The sequence below is a fragment of the Hyla sarda genome, chromosome 1 (assembly GCF_029499605.1).
Source record: "Hyla sarda isolate aHylSar1 chromosome 1, aHylSar1.hap1, whole genome shotgun sequence".
NCBI classification, from domain to species: domain Eukaryota; kingdom Metazoa; phylum Chordata; class Amphibia; order Anura; family Hylidae; genus Hyla; species Hyla sarda.
In genome coordinates this window covers 550,447,908-550,470,596 of record NC_079189.1, presented here as the reverse complement: position 1 = coordinate 550,470,596, position 22,689 = coordinate 550,447,908, and the positions used below count along the sequence as shown (strand labels likewise).

The following is a 22,689-nucleotide window of genomic DNA, read 5'->3' as shown; positions in this document are numbered from 1 at the left end:
GCTCCTTCAGGGTTTATTTTTATTGAAATGTTTGTTTTATTATTGGTTTCTTTATGGCAGCCATTATGAATATTTATGTTTTTTTCCCTTGCTAAACTTAGGCTTAGGGGGAGTAGCGTGTGTGACATTTTGTAATAAAGTCAGCCAACTAACAGTTGTAACTTGTGCAGGACAGTCTATGGGTAAGGCTAGTCTGTATCAATCAGCCTGAACCCCTGTGATAAATCCAGCACATTTTTAACTGTCTAGTCTAAGTTTGCACTAACTATTAGACCACATTAGTAAAACTGGGCCAAGGTTTCTGTAACAGCCTGAGCCCGTGACATGTTTATTCTTTCTGTGGACACAGGAACCGGAAATTCCGCCGTGTGCACAGTGCAGCAGAATCCCATTGAAATCAATTTCCAAGCTGAATATTCCTGTGGAATTCCACTGTGTGAACATCCTCTAACAAGGAGAAATTAATAAATGACCAATTTATAAGATTTGAGCTTGGAGAATCTCACTGTACGTTCACACAACTGAAGTCCTCAGGCATGGAATGAATTCAGGCTATTGCATTTTGGGCATGAGTCATAGAGTAGTTTTCTTTGTTGGATTCCATAAGAATCTCTACCATATGACACCTGGCTGAGAATCAAATGGTGCCGCTACACAGCCTCCAGCATGTTAGATCTTTGTCTTGCCTCCATTTCCCTTCATAGCTTATTTAGGCAGGCGTATTATGCTGTTTATATTCAAGGTTTTAACACCTGGACCCAACCTTTTTCTACTAAACTGAACTTCTAAATCTCTACGGATCTATGATGCACAGAGTTTGGTTTGGCAGAACTGCAGATTGCTGATCGGGATCTCCCCAGTGTGATAGCAGGTTCCCAATCACCTGACATGGCACCTAAAGGCCTGCCTATGTATGGTCAGTTCTTCACTCTGCTTCGGCAGGCTGGAGAAGCAGAGTGCTGATAACACTGATCAATACTATGCTGATTAAAAAAAAAGTGTGAATAAATGCGACTAAGCCCTTCCCCTGAATGATGTTTATCAACAAGTATTATGTCTATTCTAGAGTAACTATTTGAAACTTGCGAGTGAAAATAGTAATCTCTTTCGTTAGCGTGATATATGCACCATACATCAAAAAAGTCCTCCCTGTGAAAAAGAGGATGTAGAGACACAGGGGCGGTGTCTGTCAGGTCTCGATAAGTCAACTGTCTGATCTGCTACTGCATTAAAGTCGCCAAGTAATATGGTCTGACCTTGTTTATGGAGTATGCAAAAAACTTTTTCATGAAAGTTAGTTATTTCCCATTAGGTCCGTATATGGACATTATCGTGTATATTGCATTATTAATAGAACACAATTAGAACATATCGTCCCATCTTGTCAGCTACCACTTTCATAGGTGTAAACGCTAATGTGTTGCAGATAGCAACAAGGGTTCCCCTAGCTTTAGTGGTGAAATGGGAATGGTAGATATGAGGGTAAAGGGGATGTTTAACTCTATGGGCGTCAGCCTCCAATAAGTGCGTTTCTTGCACTGCTAGTATATCACAGGATAAAGACTTTGCCTCTTTCCATAAATACCACCTTTTACGTGGCGAATTAAGCCCATTGACATTCAATGAGGCAACCTTAATTACCATTATGGCAGTCCAGACAGCTAATGCATACAAGAGTCCAGGTGAAGAGATTGGTGAATGATGTCAAGTTGATTGTAGAAAAGGTATCTCCTAATGAAGCGTGCCTGAAAGACAAAAGAAGGGGAGGGGGGGGGGGGGGAGAAACGGAGGGAGAACAGGGGAAAACAAACAAAAAGCAGAGTGAACATGTTCCCAAAGAATAAGGTAACCCAGGAAATCCAGAGTATGGTGAAGAATAATCCTCACCGCAGTGTGGGGGAAATCAAGTCACTTGAAAGCCCAGAGGAAGCAGCACGTCCAAGTCCATGGCTGTTCAAGTGTGACCCTTTCAGCGGTAAGAAACAACCGTCCAGTCCGGTGGAATTCGAGACTGTGAAGAGGAACGTTCGATAGGAGGTAAGTCCACAGCGATCCCCCACATGGACAACAGCCGGGCCCCCTCTTGAGGAGATCTAATGACATGCAGCTTATCTTTATGGATCAGCAGGTGGGTAGGGAATCCCCACTTATACATAATCTTGTGTTCCCGAAGGGCTACTGTGATAGGAGCCAATTTTCTACGGGTTTGCAAGGTTATAGCCGACAGATCAGTGTAAAGAGAGATCATGCGGTATTGATCTGGGAGTAAGTCCTTTTGACGTGACTTAGCCATTAGAGCCTCCTTGATATGAAAGAAGTGGACTCTCACTAAAATGTCTCTGGGTACGTCATCTGACAGATGCTGTGGGCGCGGGACTCTATGTGCCCTATCCAGCAATAGGTCTTGTTGGGACATATTAGGTAATAAAGCAGCCATAAGTCCAGACAGGTAAGACATCAAATCTTTCGTGGACACCTCCTCAGGGATGCCCCTGAATTTAATGTTATTGCGTCTCGACCTGTCTTCTAAGTCAGCAATTTTACATTTAACTTCCTGCACCTCCGATTCCAGATCATAGTGTGCGTCTATAAGATCATTATGAGAGGTGGCGAATTCAGCCATCTTGCTTTCGGTGTGCTTTCGGTATGCCTTTTTTTTGTCTCAGATATAGCTGCATGAATGGGCGCTAGGGATTGCGCCATAGTAGCTCATATAGTGTTCAGTACTAGGAGCATATTTTTCAAGGTAACCTCAGTGACATGCACATTGGAGGTAGGAAAGTTAGGAAAAATGTCCGTACTCACAGTGTCCAGAAGCATCCCATATGGTTCAGAGCAGCAGTCCTGTTCTGAGGACATGCGAGGTCTTTGTTTGATAGAGCTCATGGAATCCGGACATGTTGGCTGAGAGGACCTTTGCAGAGCTCTGTAGCGGGACCCTGCAGTGGTCGGGGAGTAACACTTATGCTGCTCCGTGTCAGGGACAAAATGGAGCGGACCTCTAGCAGTTGCGGGTGATGAAGGTAAGGAAATGCTGCCTCGCTGTGAATCGGCAGGTACCCCGGATCGTGGTGGGGATACAGCGCTACTGTTAACGCGCGCGCTGTGTGTAGATAGTTCAGCGCCATCTCGTGAGGTACGGCCTTCAGGAGCGGAGTAGAAGTCCGTTAGTTTCTTCGGTCTTCCGCTGGTTTTGTTCCTTTTCCTCGCTGCCATAGCTTGCCAGGTGGGTCAGAAGGATTCCGGAAGGGGTTTCGGCAGAATCAGGGCTGTGTGAAACGGGTCTGGAAGCTTAATCTGTCGCTATGTGCCGGAGCTCAGCAATCATGCGGCCATCTACCTCTGCCAAGCCACGCCCCCCTGAATGATGTTTAAATCACCCCCCTTTCCCACTTTTCTAATGCAATATTGTAAACAAAAACAATATTTGATATTGCTCATTTGGAAATGTTCAAACTACTAAATTATAATGCCAATGCCCCTAAAAGTACAGTTGCAAAACTTTTTTTTTCTTCAAATTTGTCCCACAAATAATTTTTTTGGGGGGCTTTAGTTTAGATTTTGTGGTAAAATGAATGATGTAATTACAAAGTACGACTGGTCATGCAAAAACAAGCCTTTCTATGGGTCAGTAGGTGGAACATTGAAAGCCTTATGGCTAGTAAAAGACAGATGAAAATGCAAAAAAATAAAAAATAAATCGTTGTGACTTAACGGGTAAATAAAATGAGATGCTGTATGTGTGAAAAAAAGAAAAAAACCTAAGAATTCGACCTACAGAGAGACGAATAAGAAGAAAAGCATAAATATGATGGTAACCTTCACCTTGCAACAAGAAGAATAAATAGTGAAATGTTTGATAGTAGACAAGATAAACAGGAAGGCAATATTTTATTCCACATCATGTGTTCTGGTCTGATGGTTAACAGGTAGTATATATCAGATAACGTTTGCACAGTGTACATACATATTACATGTGGAATTATGAGACTTAAACAATGGGGTTTCTAGGTCTTAAGAAACTTTATTAACTTTCACTCTCAAACTAGGACTAGGAGGTACATTTCTAAGGGTAGGATCACACGTTGCGTATACGCATCGTATTACACGCTGCACAGCGGGAAATACGCTGCGTCTTTTCCTATGAGAAAACACACAGGGCTTTCCCGCAGCAGCTGACAAACACGACAACTGATAAAGCAGGCATACCTGTAAATCTAGTGACATGGTATATTCCTGAGATAAACCAGTTCCCTCCTATTACAGGCTTGTGCATTAACAATGAAGTGTTAAGACGTATTGCGCCATGTTAATCTTTGTTAGTCAGTGACTTATTTCATTATATCAGACCTGTGTGACATGTCATCTCCGACCTTCTATCCAACCTTGAGAAGTGCTCACTGTACGACCTAAGGAAGCCTTAGCATTTCCCCTGAACTAACCTGGAATGACGCTGCTATATACCTGTATAAAATAAACCAATATATTATCTAAATCCTAGAAGCTATACAATTGCAATCAAGTTTCTTTTTATTTTTAGGCTATGGAAATGCATTAGATTTTTCCCATTTTTCAAAACAGGACAGTGGAATAATATAGCATAAAAATGGAGGCCACAGAGAGCGTTTTACGCTTCTAATTTCACAGAGTCCACCATGGCACGGGCATCTTTAAATTCCTCTGTCTCTTCTAAGTCTTTTTCATTCTCCTAAAAAGAAAGAAAGGTTGTTAGTTAAAGCATGATAAGACACACACATACTGCTGCCTCCACTTTGGGACGGCGGCCAAATGCTTTTACACTAAAAAGTTGACATCTACAATGTTCAGGTGGTTGCTCTGCTGTTGACTACAATAAAAGAAATATAGCACTCCGTAGTGTGATATAGTTAAATACCAAGGATGATATTTTCAAGACTGCAACTGCTCACCGATGTGGGTTGTACCAAGTACAAGATTGGAAATAGCGTGTAACCCATAGCCTGGACCCTGCAGCCACTCCAAGCCTCATGTGTAGCATACAAATAAAGAACCTCCGGAGAAAAGGGTTGGATTACAAACGGTATTTTCATTGTGGGTAATAAATGTGCAATACTCTTACCTGGCTACCAGCGCCCTTTGTAATCCAGCCCTTTTTCTGAGGTTCTCTGCTGTTGAGGCTACACTAAGAGAGGGTTGTATTAGAAACTATACAGCAGTATTTCCCAGCTAGCGTGTCTCCGGCTGGTGCAAAACTACAACTCTCAGAACGCTTGGACAGTACAACATCATAGAAAGAGAAGTGCAATTATCAAGTAAAAAAAATAGCAATGCCAACAAAATGAACCCATCTACAGTAATAAAAGACTATACACCCACTAAACACCAGCAAATGCTTAAAACACTTGAAGTCCCCCATAATGTAGATAATAACATTATATGTATTTAAGACTCGAGCATCTAAACTAGAATGTTTCTATGCAGTATGACAACCTGGTCCTGTATCCATATAAATAACAGACAAAATTTAGACATTTGCTGAATAATCTATGAGGCCTAAAAGGAAAAGGGACAAATATGTACTTACTAAGACCTGTGCAAGATCCGTGTGAGCTGCTTCTAGCCTGCGTTGGCAATCTGGGATCATCATACGAGATTCCTGCAGTACTTCAATCTAAAATTCCAAAATAAGAATAAGAAAGTCCAACAGCCAAACAAGTGGTTGCAATGAGCTAATGAGTTATTTTTTTTAATCATATTTAATGTAAATGCTTTCGATGATATGGATGACTGAGCCAGATGGGACATTTACCCTTACTCTGAATTTCTATATTGTTGCAAACTTTTTATTTTGAAGAGGTTTACATTGTAGATGTGGATGGCAAATCCACAGTAAGTAAACATGCCTGCAATTAACATATCTATCCTACTGAAAAGATCATTATGTTTCTATCTACATCTATTTGGCCCTTTTCTGGATCAACAAAGACAAAGATATGGACTGCTGTTTCTGTAATGGTAAAGATATTGAAGAAAAGTGACATCCTCAATCAGATAGACACAACTGTGACATGCTCCATCAGATTCCGTTTTGGAACCTACATTTTTGGCATGTTATTAAACATAAAACAAAATAGCAGCATTCTCTCCTGGCTAGGTATCATGTGACCAAGATGGTCTTAGAATGCAAGTCTATGGGATTGTCCAACTCACTAAGAACAGGGTAAATGAAGTTAATATGTTGGCTCTATTTGCTGCTAAATGCTGCAGACACTGTTGGATAGGTGTTAAAGGATAAAAGCAAACTGTGCCTTTTGCAGAGCGGATTGTGGTTGCCAAACTTAAAAAAAGTGGGGCTGAGCTGCTCAAATATCACAGCCTGGCACGCCTCATCATTCACCTTTCCTCCCAGACCCTCTTTGCCTTAATTACAGGGATAAGGTTAGAATCAAGGAGGCGCTGGGATGTGGGGGAAGCTCCACCTCCTTGACACCTGGCTGGGAAATGAAAAGGATATTTTATAAATTGGTAACCAACTCAGCTCCATGAAAGGTACCGATTGCTTTTATATCCTGCTTCTCCCTTTAAATATTTGAAATAGCTTATGTAACTTTAAAATAAAAGTTACAGCTGACAGAATGCAAACAAGCATAGATAACTGAGCACTGTACACGTGTATCTCCAGCTCTACCATGGAAATAAATCAAGGTTGTGTGCTGATCCCTGCTCGATAAGTGTCTGCCCCCTGCGATCTGACACTTATCCACAATCCTATCGATAGGGGATAAATTGTCCTTCACTGCAGTACCCCTTTAAAGAGGTACTCCGCCCCTAGACATCTCCTGCAGCATCCACTTGTCATCAGCTGCACATAGCGAAGACCGCTCCATGTCTGATGACTCACGATACAGGGGCCGGAGCCGCTGATGACAAGTGGGTGCTGCAGGAGAGATTGTGGAGGCCCCCATCCTTTGGATAGGGGATAAGATGTCTAGGGACAGAGTATTCCTTTAATTAAAATCCTGCTGGCTTCTGATTCGCTCAATTAAAAAGGCACATGCCATTTAACAAATCAGGCACCTCAGTGGCTGTCTGTGCGCTAAAATCTATACCAGCTCCGAGCTAGCATAGATTTCAGCTACAATTTAAACTTGATTTCTAGCATACATTTTGGTAAAGCCCCGCCCCCTTGACGTCAAAGACGTACTTGCTTTAGAAATTCCCCTCTTGTAGTCTATTATTAGTATTCACCATCAATATCAGATCAGCCTTTTGAAAGAACCATGTGGTCTTTAGTGAGCGCAGCAGCCTTTTCTTTCTTTGCACACTGTACACTGTGTACTACTGTACTAATTGAATAGGAAATGGCTACAATACACTCCACAGCTACTAGTAAAATGTACAGCGAGGCGGAGTACAGATGTCTGAAGAGCGTGCACTCACTTGAAAAGGCTGATCGGCGAGGGTGCCAAGAGCTGGCTCACCACTGAGCTAATATTGATAGCCTAAGGATAGGTTAAATAAATATAGCTCAGTCATTCAGGGGTTAAATGACAAAAAGCTACAATTCAAGCAACACTGGCAACTTAATAATAAAGCTACTTTTGCAAGAAGTCACGAGTGGCGAATTTCTGTCACACTATCATAATACAATATATAAAATATACTCCCTGCTGTTATTCTCAAACTATAGTCAGCCCTGAAAATAAATATATACAGTATTATATATAGTATGTCATTTGCATTTCAGGAAGAGCTCTTCTAGACAAGGACACGGACAGCAGATAGAGCGCTGTACAAGTAATTGCCCTGTCCGTGGCAGAAATCGCAGCCTAAGCTCAGAAAGTTTACTTAAAATAAACTCTTTCTGCTGTTTTCCCCCCTTCACCCAAATGGGGGCTCAGCTGGTTGCATCCTGGTGGCCTGCATCTTATGGGTTATAAAGAAATCCTGTGTGGAGATATCACAGGGAGATAATTACTGCAGGAACAAAAACTGTCATTGAGTCTATTGATCACACCGAGGAGCCCTGGCAGGAGGCTTTAAGGGAAAAAGAAAGGTAAAGAAAATGAAAAACAGAAAACAGCAGGTCTATATTTTGATGCTTATCATGCATAAAAAGTTATTACTTATCCCTGCATTTCATTTTACCAGAGATGATATTCTTCTCACCATGCGATAGGGAGCAAAATTACTAAACTGGAACCCCACTGAATGGGAAAGTGTTCCTGCCTACATACTCTTAAATGTTGTTTTGTGAAAATCCTTAGGTTAAAGGGGTTATCCGACTGCCACCATTTAAGATAAGTCATGTGGTGAACTAATAAACAGTCACTGTGTCTAGTAGCGACACTTTCGTTTATTTCTAAGGATTCCCAGATCAACCATGCCCCCTCGCACCCATGGCATATTGCTGCTTTTCTACTGAAGACTACATTTCCCATGAGTCTTCAGTCTTCCTGTATCTTACACTGCTCCCTGCCAATCCAGATGCCTCCATTTTATACAGACATATTACTGTAGCCTGTGGCTCATCCTCCTGTAGCCTGGCACAGTTAAAAAGTCTGCACATTCAATGGTACCAACCACTGATCTGCAGAGAACAGCAGTCAGTAACATTTGCAAAACTTACCGTATGTTGCCATTACAATGTTTATATATGTGTGTATGTATTTTTTATAAATATATACACGGTACAATATAATATATATATATATATATATATATATATATGTTAATTTAGGCACTTCTTTATTGTTTACTATGCATAATTGCACTTAATTATGCTAACTGATTGCACTGGGTGCACTGATTATAGCCCTAATGAGTAGGTACCACATCCTCGAGAATAGTTCCACAGATCTGATGTGTGCTTATAATACATTTTTTGTTTTGGAGTGACATCTGGAGTGCTACTCCATTTGGTACTTATGCTGCTTTGGGCTCTGGTCAAGTCAAAGATGCTGGCACCCACCACACCTTTGGCTAAGTAGCGTTGCATTTGCTTTTTATATCATATACCGTATTTATCGGCGTATAACACGCACTTTTTAGGCTAAAATTTTTAGCCTAAAATCTATGTGCGTGTTATACGCCGATACACTCCCAGGAAAGGCAGGGGGAGAGAGGCCGTCGCTGCCCGCTTCTCTCCCCCTGCCTTTCCTGGGGTCTAGAGCGCTGCTGCCGGCCCTTCTCTCCCCCTAGCTATCGGCGCCGCTGCCCGTTCTGTCCCCCTGACTATCAGTACCGGCGCCCCATTGCCGGCGCCGATAGCCAGGGGGAGAGAAGGGGCAGCGGCACCCATTGCCGGCACCGCTGCCCCGTTGCCACCCCCCATCCCCGGTGGCATAATTACCTGGGTCGGATCCGCGCTGCTGCAGGCCTCCGGCGTGCGTCCCCTGCGTCGTTGCTATGCACGGTGCGGCACACTGACGTCATGCGCCGCACCGTGCAGCGCATAGCAACGACGCCAGGGACGCACGCCGGAGGCCTGCAGCAGCGCGGACCTGACCCCGGCAACAGGTAATTATGCCATCGGGGATGGGGGGAGGCAACGGGGCAGCGGCGCCGGCAATCGGTGCCGCTGCCCCTTCTCTCCCCCTGGCTATCGTCGCCGGCAATGGGGCGCCGACACCGATAGTCAGGGGGACAGAACGGGCAGCGGCACCGATAGTTAGGGGGAGAGAAGGGCCGGCAGCAGGGCTCTAGACCCCAGGAAAGGCAGGGGGAGAGAAGCGGGCAGCGACGGCCTCTCTCCCCTTGCCTTTCCTGGGGGTATATCTGGGTATACACGCGCGCACACGCACCCTCATTTTACCATGGATATTTGGGTAAAAAACTTTTTTTTACCCAAATATCCTTGGTAAAATGAGGGTGCGTGTTATAGGCCGGTGCATGGTATACCCCGATAAATACGGTGTATATATATATATATATATATATTATATTGTTTTATAAAAAAAACAACAGACTTGGTTGATGGTAATGGGAGATGGAAACAGCTTGGATATAAACGTATACTAAAGGAGCCATGAACGACAGGTGATGCCTCCAGACTGATATGTTTCTTCACATACAGCAATTTTGAACACTTAGTTATTCAAACTTCAGAATGCCCCTTTATTTTTTTATTTTTTGTTTATTCCAAGAGCGATTACTTTTTTTGCATGAGTTTATTCTCCAATCATACTATTATATGGTACCTAAAAATCTTATTAACTTATTTTATCTTTTACTATATGTGGATATTAGAATTTACTTTGATTATTCATATAATTATCTGCAATAGTTCTGTACTGTGATGTAATATTGCCCGTCTGTGTTTTACAGACAGACAGCCTATTAGAGCCTAATACACAAAGCAGACAATATATCCTTTGTCAGGCCCCCCCCCCGGCTACATAGCAACCTAGCACCCATGAATGTCATGCAGAGGTGCCGATGGAGTAACAGAGAGGGGGTCCATTTCTCTATAGACTCATCTAAAAAGAGGTCTGTGAAAGAGGTCTGAAAACCAGCTACACCATATGTCTCTATGTCAGAGTGTTATAAAGATTTTACCAGCCATACCGTATACATTATAACTATTGGGTATATCTGCAACAACTTGTCTGCCCTACTAACAAGTCTTACAATGTGATACATAAACTACTACCCCAAAGCCTTCATGGCCACTTACATGCTCAGTGTTCCGCCATACCAGCACTTTCCGGCTGCCCAAATTCATAAATTTTTCAATATTCTAATATTATGGGGAATTCTTGGTGCCAGAGGAAGTGTACAAGGAAACCTTTTTGAGACCACCAAATTTTTATTTTATTTAAAAGGGGTCTTCTTAAGGAAAATAGCCACTAAGCATATGGTATGGTGGACTTAAAATCTGTTCCACTAAATATGGTCCCGATTAAGGTGTGTCTTTTCAAAGAGATGTTCTTATGTATAGGTTTCACTGTATTTTTAGAAGGATAATAGTAAAATGAATGGGCTGATTAAAATACGACAATTGTTCCTTGCCTGTTTTTTGATGACGTACTCATCCCCTCCCTCACTTTTCATGCGCTCCACCTTCTCTTCTTGTTGTTTGGCTTCTTTTTCATACATTAATTTTTCCTTGGACAAACTGTTCAAAACAAAAGGAGTTCAAGGTCATCATTAATAGAGATCAAATAATGTTTAGATAATACCATGAGCAATATTAAAGTAGTATTCGGGGTACTAAAAATATAAATATTATTCCTCCATGATGAAGACAGGGACAACTGAAGCAGCTATGGTCTGAGGAACTTATCAAACATCTTATACATCACCGCTTCCTGGACCCTTATGAGTATTATGCAGGTAGGGGAATATTGGAACTATCTGCCATTACACCCTATCCTGGATTACAGAAAAATGGCAAACGTGTCTGCAAATATTCAATGGAAACATTGCTAGAAGTGTAAGAAGCATTCCTTCATTCAGAAAGATGTTCCGTGAGGTTCTTCCCCAACTAATGAAATGTAACAACTCTCCAGCACTAGAGCCCAAATGAAAGCTGCCAACCTGAGCTGCAACGCTCTTCTTCCTTCTCACAAGGTCAACACGAGATGTGCGCAAAATGTCTGCATCCAGTAAACTAGAGCCGACAAGCCTTCATTGTTCTTATTACAGTGTCTCAACGCCACAATGAAGCAAATACGAGGTAAAATAAATACAAATACCAGGATTTACATTTAGAAGATCATGAGGAAATGGCTACTGGCAAGTAAAATGACCTGACACAACTGGAGGACCATTTGAGAGAGAATTATTTTACGCCCTGTTAAATCAGTCAAGTTTCTCTGATTAGAGTTACAATCGCTGGCAAAAGAGGTTTATGCTTCCTGAGATCTGACAGAGACATTGGAGACAAATGAAGGAAATGTAAAATGATGGAATGACATTTTTCCCCCCCCCATCAACAAACTCTACGTCAACATGTGTGAGGGAAGAAATTGCACTGCATAGAATCTGTGCAAGTGGGACGTGGCTATGCCACAGGCCATTATCAGAAATCTTACTAGAACCGCAAGGAAAACAAGTTCCCCTGCCAATAAATATCATGTTAATTGAATAAATCATAAATAACAAATAACGTTTTCCATTTACATATTGTGAAAAGAATGACCAGTGAAGAGTTACAAAGTTTGGTGTCACCTGGTGTTTACAAAATATAACAACATGCACTTCCACTCTCACTCTTATTCAGGACTCTGTAGTAATCCTCTGTTCATGGTAGAGCAGTCAACATTCAGGACTCTGTAGTGCTCCTCTGTTCATGGTAGAGCAGTCAACATTCAGGACTCTGTAGTGCTCCTCTGTTCATGGTAGAGCAGTCAACATTCAGGACTCTGTAGTGCTCCTCTGTTCATGGTAGAGCAGTCAACACAAATAGCTTTCTGCTTGCCAGGAAAGGAGCAGAGTCTCAGCAGGAACACAGTGGTATAGCTGAGAATTTGAATATTTACTGGTAAATTCATTGGCGCTCACGTAATCAGTGCCAATGAATATTCAAATTCACCTGGCGGGCCTGCCTCCTATGTGCCGTTTAGCGGGGATAGAAGAGGATCTTCGAAGTGACACAGCTCCGGACTACAGGTACGTATTTAACTCATTGACCTCTCATTGGTCTCCTGTTCACCCAAACTGTAACCCAGTGTACTGGGTTTAGTGTGGGTGAACGGGGATGACCAGTCCTTGTTTTTATTTCTGTTTTCATCATCTTCATTCCTGACTGCCATCACTTTTTTTTGTGTCCTCCTCCATTCCACCTTGTATGGTTCTCGTTGTCTTATTACTCTTATTACATACTAGACTTGACATGGGGTTTGTATGTTTTTTTGTGAGCTGGTCATACTGCCCTTCTGTAATTCTTAAGAGTATCTGATTGCTGGGAGCCACAGTTAGGACCCAGACAAGCCAAATGGAATAGGAGAAGCCCAGATCTAATGTCTAGTGACCAGTTGGTGTCAAAATAAGGAACCCTTCTAAGCAACTGGAATTGAACAAAGCAGGGAACTATTAAATGGCCACTGTCATTTGCGAAAACTTTTTCTATGATGTAAATGAGAACATTTTATGTATATTTGTAATATACAATGGTTAACAGGTGTACATTTGTGGGTGAAAAAATTATCTATACTTCTTACCACTAGGTGTCCCTACACTGTCCAGAACACTGTCTTGTCCCTGCAGTTACTGTGAGTCTCTGTGAAGAGACATAAAACTGTGCGAAGGAAAGGCAGGGTTCTGTGCAGGCTCTAGGCTTGTCTATCAGCCTGCTGTGTGAGCCGGGCCGTGTCACAGAGCCTCAGTGGACAGAGCAGCCAGTTGTCAGCTCTGAGCAGTGATGGAAAAGGTTCTCAGGTTAGATGTAAGGGCAATCAAATAAACACCTCCTCCTCTTCAGTGAACTGCATGCAAGGGAGCCATACAAGGAAGAAAACTAGGATTTAAGGACACAGACAGGATCAGTTTTAGGTAAACAAATATAAAGATAACAGACATCTATAAAATGTAAAAAAAGAAGCTTCAGTGATAAAGCCCAATTACATATATAGACAGATTTGTTTTCCTCTGGCTACTGCCATTGTGCCAATAGTAATGATGAGCCAAGATCCATCTTTGTCTGCTTAAAGGAAACACTATGACACAGGTTTTTGTAGCTTACTGATATACTTTTATGTGACAGAAGAAAAATATAGTACAATTTTTGCTGGAAAAGACTGAGCGTATGACAGAAGAGTAGCATGATAATAATAGCACAGAAATATTGCTTGTTACAATCTCAACCTTATCTTTAGCATCTGTCACATACAAGGCAATCTTGGTTCATCTTAGCTGCCAGGACGTTTCTACAGAACCCCCCCCCCCCCCCCCCAACAGCTCAGGCTCTTCAATTATTCTCCTCTTACAGCAAATGGAGGCTAACATCCATTACTTTATCACTTTATCTTAACTGTCGGGGATTTTTACCAAGATCAAATACAATCCATATATACACTTATAAGAGAGTTTGGCCATGACCGTAAGAAGCAAGGGGATATGGAGGGCTATAGGTAACATTCTTTTTCACAATGGAAGTTAATAAATATTAATACGCATTAAAATACAGTGATGCATCAACTTACAATGGCCTCAACATACAATATTTTCAACATACAATGGTCTTTTCTGGACCATTGTAACTTGAAACCAGACTCAACATACAATGTACAGACAGTCCAGATATGCAAAACTTGTTAATGGCTGGAAGAACAGATCAATAGGAATGGGCATTTCACTGGTAAAACCCCTGTACTACATGTTCTGTACTACTCTTTACCTGTGCCAGGGATAGCTGCTCCAGGTGGGGGCGGCTTCCTTTTACTTTTTTTGGGACACTGTGTGTACTGTACAGGACACTGAAGAAGCTCCTGTCCTCTACATAGACAGTGATTTACATCTTCCAGAAGATTTTTCTTACTTTCATATGTAATGACTTGCTTTATTTGAATTAGTTATCTACTTATTTTTCTTTAATCCTCACTTTTCCTATTTTTGGATGACAATTTGGGGCTTCAGAACCTATTACCAGGTTTTCATAGAGTTATGGTCTCAACATACAATGGCTTTAACACACAATGTTCGTCCTGGAACCAATTAATATTGTAACTTGAGGGACCACTGTATGTGACTCACACAAATCACACAGAAAATATAAAAAAAACACAAGTAAAGGCCCTATGACAAGGTGCGGCACCACCTTGGCCAACAAACAAGCAAACACTGGTTTAATCAGCTGATCGGATCACCGAGACCAGACAAAAAAAAAAATTATATATATAAAAAATTTAAAAAAAATCGGCCATAGGAGACACATCTCGTGTAATAAGGGATGATTGCAGGACAAAGCCTGCGAAAAATCCAGCAATTGTTTGTGCAGCTCTCCTCCCATCGCTGGAGTTGTAACATAGGCTCCATATACTAGCGCAAATCTTACAGGGCAGCTCAGATCATCTAATACAGCCCTAAGTTTAGTGTTTGAAGCAAAGGCAATGCATTAATGAATGATTGCGCCATCCCAGGCATGTTTAAGTCTTTTACATCCAAAGGCATCCTATTCAGTCTAGAACACAAAATCCTCCCTTCCCACCCACAAAGCTCTCTACAGCGCTGCACCTCCATATATCTCAAACTCTCATCCTACACATGCTCTCCACTCTTCTAATGATCTGTAATTAACATCTTTGAAACGTCCCATTCCCATCTCCAAGACTTTGCTCGTGCTGCACCAGTTCTCTGGAAAGGGATACCCGCAGACTTATACCGTACATACCCACAGTTTTAAACCTGCCCTATAGACATCTCTTCAAGCAGGCCCATAAAATTCCCTAATTGGTCTCCTATACTAATCACTTTGCCCCCTTCTGAGACCTCTGGGTCCTGAAGACAAAGGTTCCATATTCGGCAGTCTCCACCTACACTCTCTGCACTTGGCTGGACTATTGTATCAATAAAGCACTTTCTGCCATTTGTCTTTACTTGTACCCTCAAAACAGTAAAGTGCTAAAGAATCAGCACTATATAAATAAATATTAATTTGTCATGGTGTTTTGGCTGTGTTAAACAGCTGGTATCCACCTCCTGCAGCCAAAACAAACAGAGATAACACCCTGATCCCATCTGATTAACCCTTTAGATGCTGCAATCTATAGCAGAGGGGGCCCCACAATATTGCAATCATGGGGTGCTGTTGGGCTGTCATGATAGCTAGGGCTTAGTGAAGGTCTCCAGGTATTTCTATTAAACCCTATCTTCAGCAATCACAGGTTCATATCACCTAGTCCTAGAAAAAAGTTTGCTTGAAGGAGTGTTGGAGGCTTTTCACCATGGGCACATAGCTGAGCAAAAGAACCGGAATCTATTTGAAGGAAGTGGATGCTGTTAGGCTTCAATTGGATGCTGATTGTATTGTAGAAAGCTTTTCTCCCCACCAAGGAATGCTGTATGTACAGAGCTATCCTCACCTTGCAGCAATGCTGTATATGTACTGAGCTATCATCCCCTCAATGCAATGCCATATGTACAGAACTATCCTTCCCTCAATGCAATGCCATATGTACAGAACTATCCTTCCCTCAATGCAATGCCATATGTACAGAACTATCCTTCCCTCAATGCAATGCCATATGTACAGAACTATCCTTCCCTCAATGCAATGCCATATGTACAGAACTATCCTTCCCTCAATGCAATGCTAAATGTACAGAACTATCCTTCCCTCAATGGAATGCTAAATGTACAGAACTATCCTTCCCTCAATGCAATGCCATATGTACAGAACTATCCTTCCCTCAATGCAATGCCATATGTACAGAACTATCCTTCCCTCAATGCAATGCTAAATGTACAGAGCTATCCTTCCCTCAATGCAATGCTAAATGTACAGAGCTATCCTTCCCTCAATGCAATGCTAAATGTACAGAGCTATGCTCTCCACAAAACGCTGCATGTACAGACCAAATTCTACCCTCAAAGCAATGCCATATGTAAAGCTATCCTCCCATTATAGCAATTCAGTACATACAGAGTTATCCTCCCCTCGAAGCAATGCCCTATGTAGAGAGCTATAAGCCTTTCAAAGCAATGTGGTATGTATAGCTATCATTCCCATAAAGCAATGGTTTATGTAGGTGGCTATTGTTCTGCTCAGTTTTTAGAGTATATAGTCAGAGGTTTAGGCTAGGATCACACTACGGAATTTCAGAGTGGAATTTCAAAGCGGAATCCCACTTGGAAATTCCGGTGCAGCAGAATCCCATTTATTGGCATTGCGATTCTGCTGCAAAGTGCAGACTACAGAATTTCAGCAGCAGATATTTCACCACCACCAAAAAATAAAAAAAATAAAATAAATGGGCTTGCTTATTCTGTATTATGTATGCATGGTTGCGGAGACTGAATCAGTTGGTGCTGGGCACACTCGGGATCTCCAGAAGGAATGTCTCTGTCCGGAAATTAGTGTGAACCTGGCCTTAATGTATGTTTCCACAATGTTTTTTTCAATTCAGATTTTGGCGTATATATTTTTGTGATGACATCCATGTGAAAGCCAAACCACACCCCCATGCAAATAAATATGGTTTCTGCAACCCCATTAACATGCAATAAAAATCTAACAAAAATAAGTGGCGTAACACTGTCAGATACTACAAGGGATATTCCCACTGAATGACAGGGGCCAATCTGCTGCAAATCTGTAAATACACAGCAGATATCTAAGCCTAAGCGTTAGATTTCAGCCTTGGAAATAGGTGTTGGATTTTAAAATATTGTGTGAACAAAACCTGAGGCAGTGACAATTGGGCCACGTGCACTGGACAAACATCTAATGTATATGAAGGGCCTTATAAAACTCTTCTCCATGGGAAGGATCAGGCATGTTGGACATCAACTGCCCAATGCCCAGTTTTGGGGGGAGATAGAGGGGTATTTATCAAATGATTTATGTGTTTTTTTCACGTAACTTTGGCGCAATACTTTGGCGCAGTGTCTTTTTGCACCAAAGTTTGGCGCATCTTCTCCACTGTCATTTTTACAACTTTCTCAAAATCACACGGTCCTGTGTGTGATTTCAACTTTAGTCAGTAATTCATAATTTGCGCCAATCGATCTTTGGTGCAATTTTGGCGCAAATCCCGTTTTTTTGGCGCAAATCCCCGCCAAGAAATTTTGCACATGGAAAACACACTTAGCAATGTCAGAAAATGTAAAGGTTAAAAATACATTATAAAATTGCACATGGCCACACAGGTTCAGGAATGGTAAGCACTAAAGCAGTGGTCTCCAACCTGCGGACCTCCAGATGTTGCAAAACTACAACTCCCAGCATGCCCGGACAGCCAACGGCTGTCCGGGCATGCTGGGAATTGTAGTTTTGCAACATCTGGAGGTCCGCAGGTTGGAGACCACTGCACTAAAGTAACAAAAAAAAAAAAAAAACAACTACCAAAGTTGAAAATAAAATCCATTTCACATGGTGGCTATAAACCCCACAAAATATAATAACTCACGTCACTTGCTGATATACTGAAGGAGGGACTTCGAAATGGCCGCTCTACAGGGTAAAATACACGTCCTCTGTGGCGGTAACTTCTGTGTAAAAGGCGCTGTGAACAGCTGATTTCAACATTTGATCCAAATTACTAACAACTTGCACCAAATGATAAATTTGGTGCATGTCCCCGAAAACCAAAGTGAAAAAAAAAAAGGGTGAAAAGAAACTGTCAACAGGCAAAATTGATAAATACCCCCCATAACCTTTCAACAGAGGCCTATGGCATTGTTCTCTGGGGGGGGGGGTGTTTGAGTCAGGAGAGAACTGTTGATTCGGATGACTATTGGCTATCTTGGCATATGGCTAATGTAAGTGACAAATATCTTGCCATTTGTACTAAACAATTTTTAAGTGTATATAAAGGTTGCAACCCGGCTTATACAAGAGCATTTAGTGGAATTCTCTTATCTAAAGAAATGAGTGTATTATCCCTGAGAATTAACATTTTATAAGTGTATGGCACATAAACCACTATTATATTTTATCTGCCATCATCTGCCAACATTAGAAAATTAAGATCCTATTAAGAAGTGTTTCCAGTGACCTCGTAAAAGCCATGAAGTGCGATAAGATGATACCGCTGTACATGTGACATCCTTCCTTCTGTACACATCCATGCACTGCCTACATATGTTAAACACAGCCGAGCGCTGAGCTCTCTTCATTCCATCCAAAAAAAGATTAATATACATTGCATGAAATACCCAAGCTACACAACGGCGGCAGTGTAAACGCATTTTATTTTCTGAACCAACCCTATAAAATCAGCCATTTGTAATCCAGCTGCGTGCTTATTAGCTGTGAACCATAGCCGCTTGGCTCATTCTCCTAATCTTCCGTCTTAACTCCATTTATTTGCCTTTTTTCCCCCCCTCTCTCTCTTTCTCTCCGCTGCTCCTTTGCAAAATACAACACTGCCCCTTCGAAGATTAATTGATCATCAATTTAATCCTAATTTGGACCAAGTCAGGTGGTAAATGGACCATTTTTGCTTGATTGTTAGTGAAATGTGTGCAAGCGCATTGATAAATTTTGATTATTTATCAATTACCACCAAATGAACTAAATCTATTGGATAAATTCTAACCTGATTGCCATAATAGAGTTTGAAAATATTGCTATTGATAATGATTCTGGCTAATAGTCTTTTCCGGCTGCAGTTCCTGGGTTGTCGGCGAGACAACAAAGAATTCATTTTTCATAACATCAGCGGCGTATGCCTCGGCAATCCTTCATTAATCAGTTCCATTATGGGGCTGCTCCTCCGTAATGTGTGTTGCTTTGCTCAGAAAGCCTAAAACACTTTGTCATATTTTATGTCAATTATCAGTAATTTTAATATCCTTCCATCAAGCCATCTTGTAATAGTTAACATATGCTACAGTAAGTGTCTTAAGACTCCTTGAGATGAGTTATACTGCGGGTAGGGTTTTTACAAGTCGCAATGCCATCGGCGGAATGCAAATAACAAAAAAGAAAAAAAAAAAAAGTCTAATGAGAAAAATGTCCCTTGATCTTAATTTCTTATTGCACCGGCTAAGTCACTTAGAGCCGGGGTGGAGCTGCGCCGCTTTTTTAAACGAATCTGCCAGTGTGTTTTCCCAAAGTTAATGGAAAATCCGCTCTCTGGAAAATGGAAAAAAGAATTAGACCCGACACACATTCAGCAACCCTAATACTGTATTTTTGAGGCATGTAGCCAGTGCCAGTTCAAATGACAAAACCAAATTACTGTTGTCATTTTATTAAGGGTATCCGCTGTGCACGGAGCTAACTGAAATGTGCAAAACTGTATAAAAGCCATGCACAGTGTTTTTAACTTGCAGCCAGAAGGATATCCGGGGCCAGTGCTTCATTTTCCTTTAGTTTCTGACTGCAGGTCTCGCCCAAGGTCACACTATAGTAAATGTGCGCCCGGCACCGCCGCCGCATTATAAATGATACGGAATAGAGGCCACTGTTCACTGAATTTCTATTTCAGTAGCAGAATATGCTGCCACTGACTCAAACGGATTTCTTTATTACAGCCGAGAAATTAATCATAATCTGGCTTTTCAGGTTTCAATAGGCAGGTAGTTAAGCTGTAAACGGATTGTGTAAAACCCAGAGATCAATGTGCGCGCACAAGTTAATGAAGATTCTCTCATTTTCATTAGAGGAGATGACCTCATCGGAGAACTTGGGGGTGGGGTATAATTTGATGTAAATATCTTGAGAAATTGTAACATAGTAAGTGGAACAAAGGCTCTGGAATTATAAGAGGAACCTCTAAAATGTCTGCTACCTCCTAAAAACGAGGCAACAGGATCCAGATCTACTGATATTCCTTTATATGAACATTTAACATCCAAAATAGATGATACTGAACAATATGGACATTACTATGGATGTAAATGAGCTTTTCTCCAGAAGTAAGAGAACGGTTGTTTAGGGCTTGTTCACATCTGTGCAACCAAATGGTATGTTGACATATACTGCAGTGAATCCATGCCAGATCTATTGATTTCAGTGGACCAAAGGTAGTATAACATGGGGAGATTTATAAAAACCTGTGCAGAGGAAAAGTTGACCAGTGGCCCATAGCAACCAATCAGATTGCTTCTTTATTTGTTACTAGCTGAGTACCCGGCGTTGCCCGGTTTTTCCTTCCTCATCCTTGTTGAGGAGGAAAATCAACAGAGGAGGAAGCTTTTGACTTCATATCCCATTCCCATATATTGTTGTCATATCCCAACCCCATATCCCGACCTCCTATCCCGACCTCCTATCCCGACCTCCTATCCCGTCCTCCTATCCCGTCCTCCCATCTCGACCGCCTATCCCATCCTCACATCCCGACCTCCTAACTCGACCTCCTATCCCGACCCGTAATATATGTGTACCAGGTATTGAAATATCTCCAGCCGTACAGAAGTTATATGAGAACATACATTTCCCATTGATTTTCATGGGTCTTTAAACAAAAACCCTGACCCTCACAAATGGGAGTGGTTAAGGGTTAAATTAACTATCCTATATTTTAAAGTGGACATATAAGCAACATGTGACCAAGTATTATCGAAATATCTCCAGCCGTTTGGAAGTTATGCAGTAACATATATTTCCCATAGAGTTGTATGGGACTTTAAACATAAACCCCGCCCCTGGCAAATGGGGGTGAGTAAGGGTTAAATCACCTATCCTATGATTGTTGTTGACATATAAGTAACATGTGTGCCAAGTTTCATGTTAATATCTTTAGCCGTTTGGACGTTTTTGTGGAACAAACATACATACATACATTTATACACACATACACACACACATTGGGGGAGACTTATCAAAACCTGTGCAGTGGAAGAGTGGTGCAGTTGCCCATAGCAACCAATCAGATTGCTTCTTTCATTTTCCACAGGCCTCTAAAGAGGCCTGTGGAAAATGAAAGAAGCAATCTGATTGGTTGCTATGGGCAACTGCACCACTCTCCCTCTGCACAGGTTTTGATAAATCTCCCTCATTGAGTTTTATATATATATATATATATATAGAAAAAGGTCTCTGAAAAATAAAAGCTCTGATTGGTTGCTATGGGCAATAGTGACTTTGGTCCACATCTAAGCGTATACACTTCTATGTTCTGCAAAAACAAACTAGATCCTATTACTTTTAGACTATATACTGGTGTAATGAAATCAGTGGACCCAACGCAGGCCCACTGTGGTATTTATCGGAAATATATACAGCTGGTTGTATGATGTATACCATGTACAGTCAAATTAGATGTGCACATAACTTTAAAGGAATTGTCCCATTGACAACACTAATCCCATACCAAAGAATACAGGCTTGTAGTGCAGGTGATACTGATCAAAATAATATTTACGGCGTCCGGAACCGCCACACCATTTCGCCTTTAGTGCTCGTTTTCAAGGTATTCATATTAGGTCCTTGGGGCATGGGCAGAGCTTGGACCCGAGCTCCGGGCACTTTGACTTAATCTCCGCCCTGCTCATCCATATGCATAACCCCCTCCCTGATCACGCAGCCGTGCTACTGTACGGCGCATGCACCATACAGTAGCACGGCCGCACATGTAGGGAGGGGGTTATGCATATGGATGAGCAGGGCGGATATTAAGTCAAAGTGCCCGGAGCTCGGGTCCAAGCTATGCCCATGCCCCAAGGACATAATATGAATACCCCAAAAACAAGCAATAATGGCGGAATGGCGTGGCGGTTCCAGACGCCGTAAGTATAATTTTGACTGTATGACAGGTTAGTGCAGGTGATACTATAGACAGATTTCCTTTAAACATTCCTCCATTTACTATGAGAATGAAGACGACAGCAAAGCACGGTAGTCTGGGGACAAGGTAGTCTGGGGCCTGTTCTCGTGATCAGCTGAGGTCCCCCATTGAATAGACACAGACTCATAATATATGAAGGCCTCTCCACAACAAAGACTGTCCCTCTGGAGGTGCCCTAAATACTTACATATTTCTTCTGCTTTACGCTTAGAGTCTACTATTTTCTCTAGGCTTATAACTTCATTCTTTTTTAGTCATAACTTTAATTTAGGAGGGTCAGATATAGGGGATTCATAAGATTCCCTATAAGGTC

General features: G+C 41.7%; 1 protein-coding gene across 1 annotated transcript in view; it reads right to left on the bottom strand.

Annotated features, from left to right (window-relative positions):
* Positions 1–3,874: 3,874 nt before the first annotated feature.
* TBCA (tubulin folding cofactor A) overlaps positions 3,875–22,689 on the bottom strand; it is a 64,857-nt gene continuing 46,042 nt past the window's right edge. The window contains exons 2-4 of the mRNA XM_056541643.1: positions 10,990–11,095; positions 5,564–5,650; positions 3,875–4,708 (exon numbers count right to left, since the gene is read on the bottom strand). Of these exons, the coding sequence (XP_056397618.1) occupies positions 4,628–4,708; positions 5,564–5,650; positions 10,990–11,095 (274 nt within the window). The 3' untranslated portion in view covers positions 3,875–4,627. The remainder of the gene's footprint in view (positions 4,709–5,563; positions 5,651–10,989; positions 11,096–22,689) is intronic.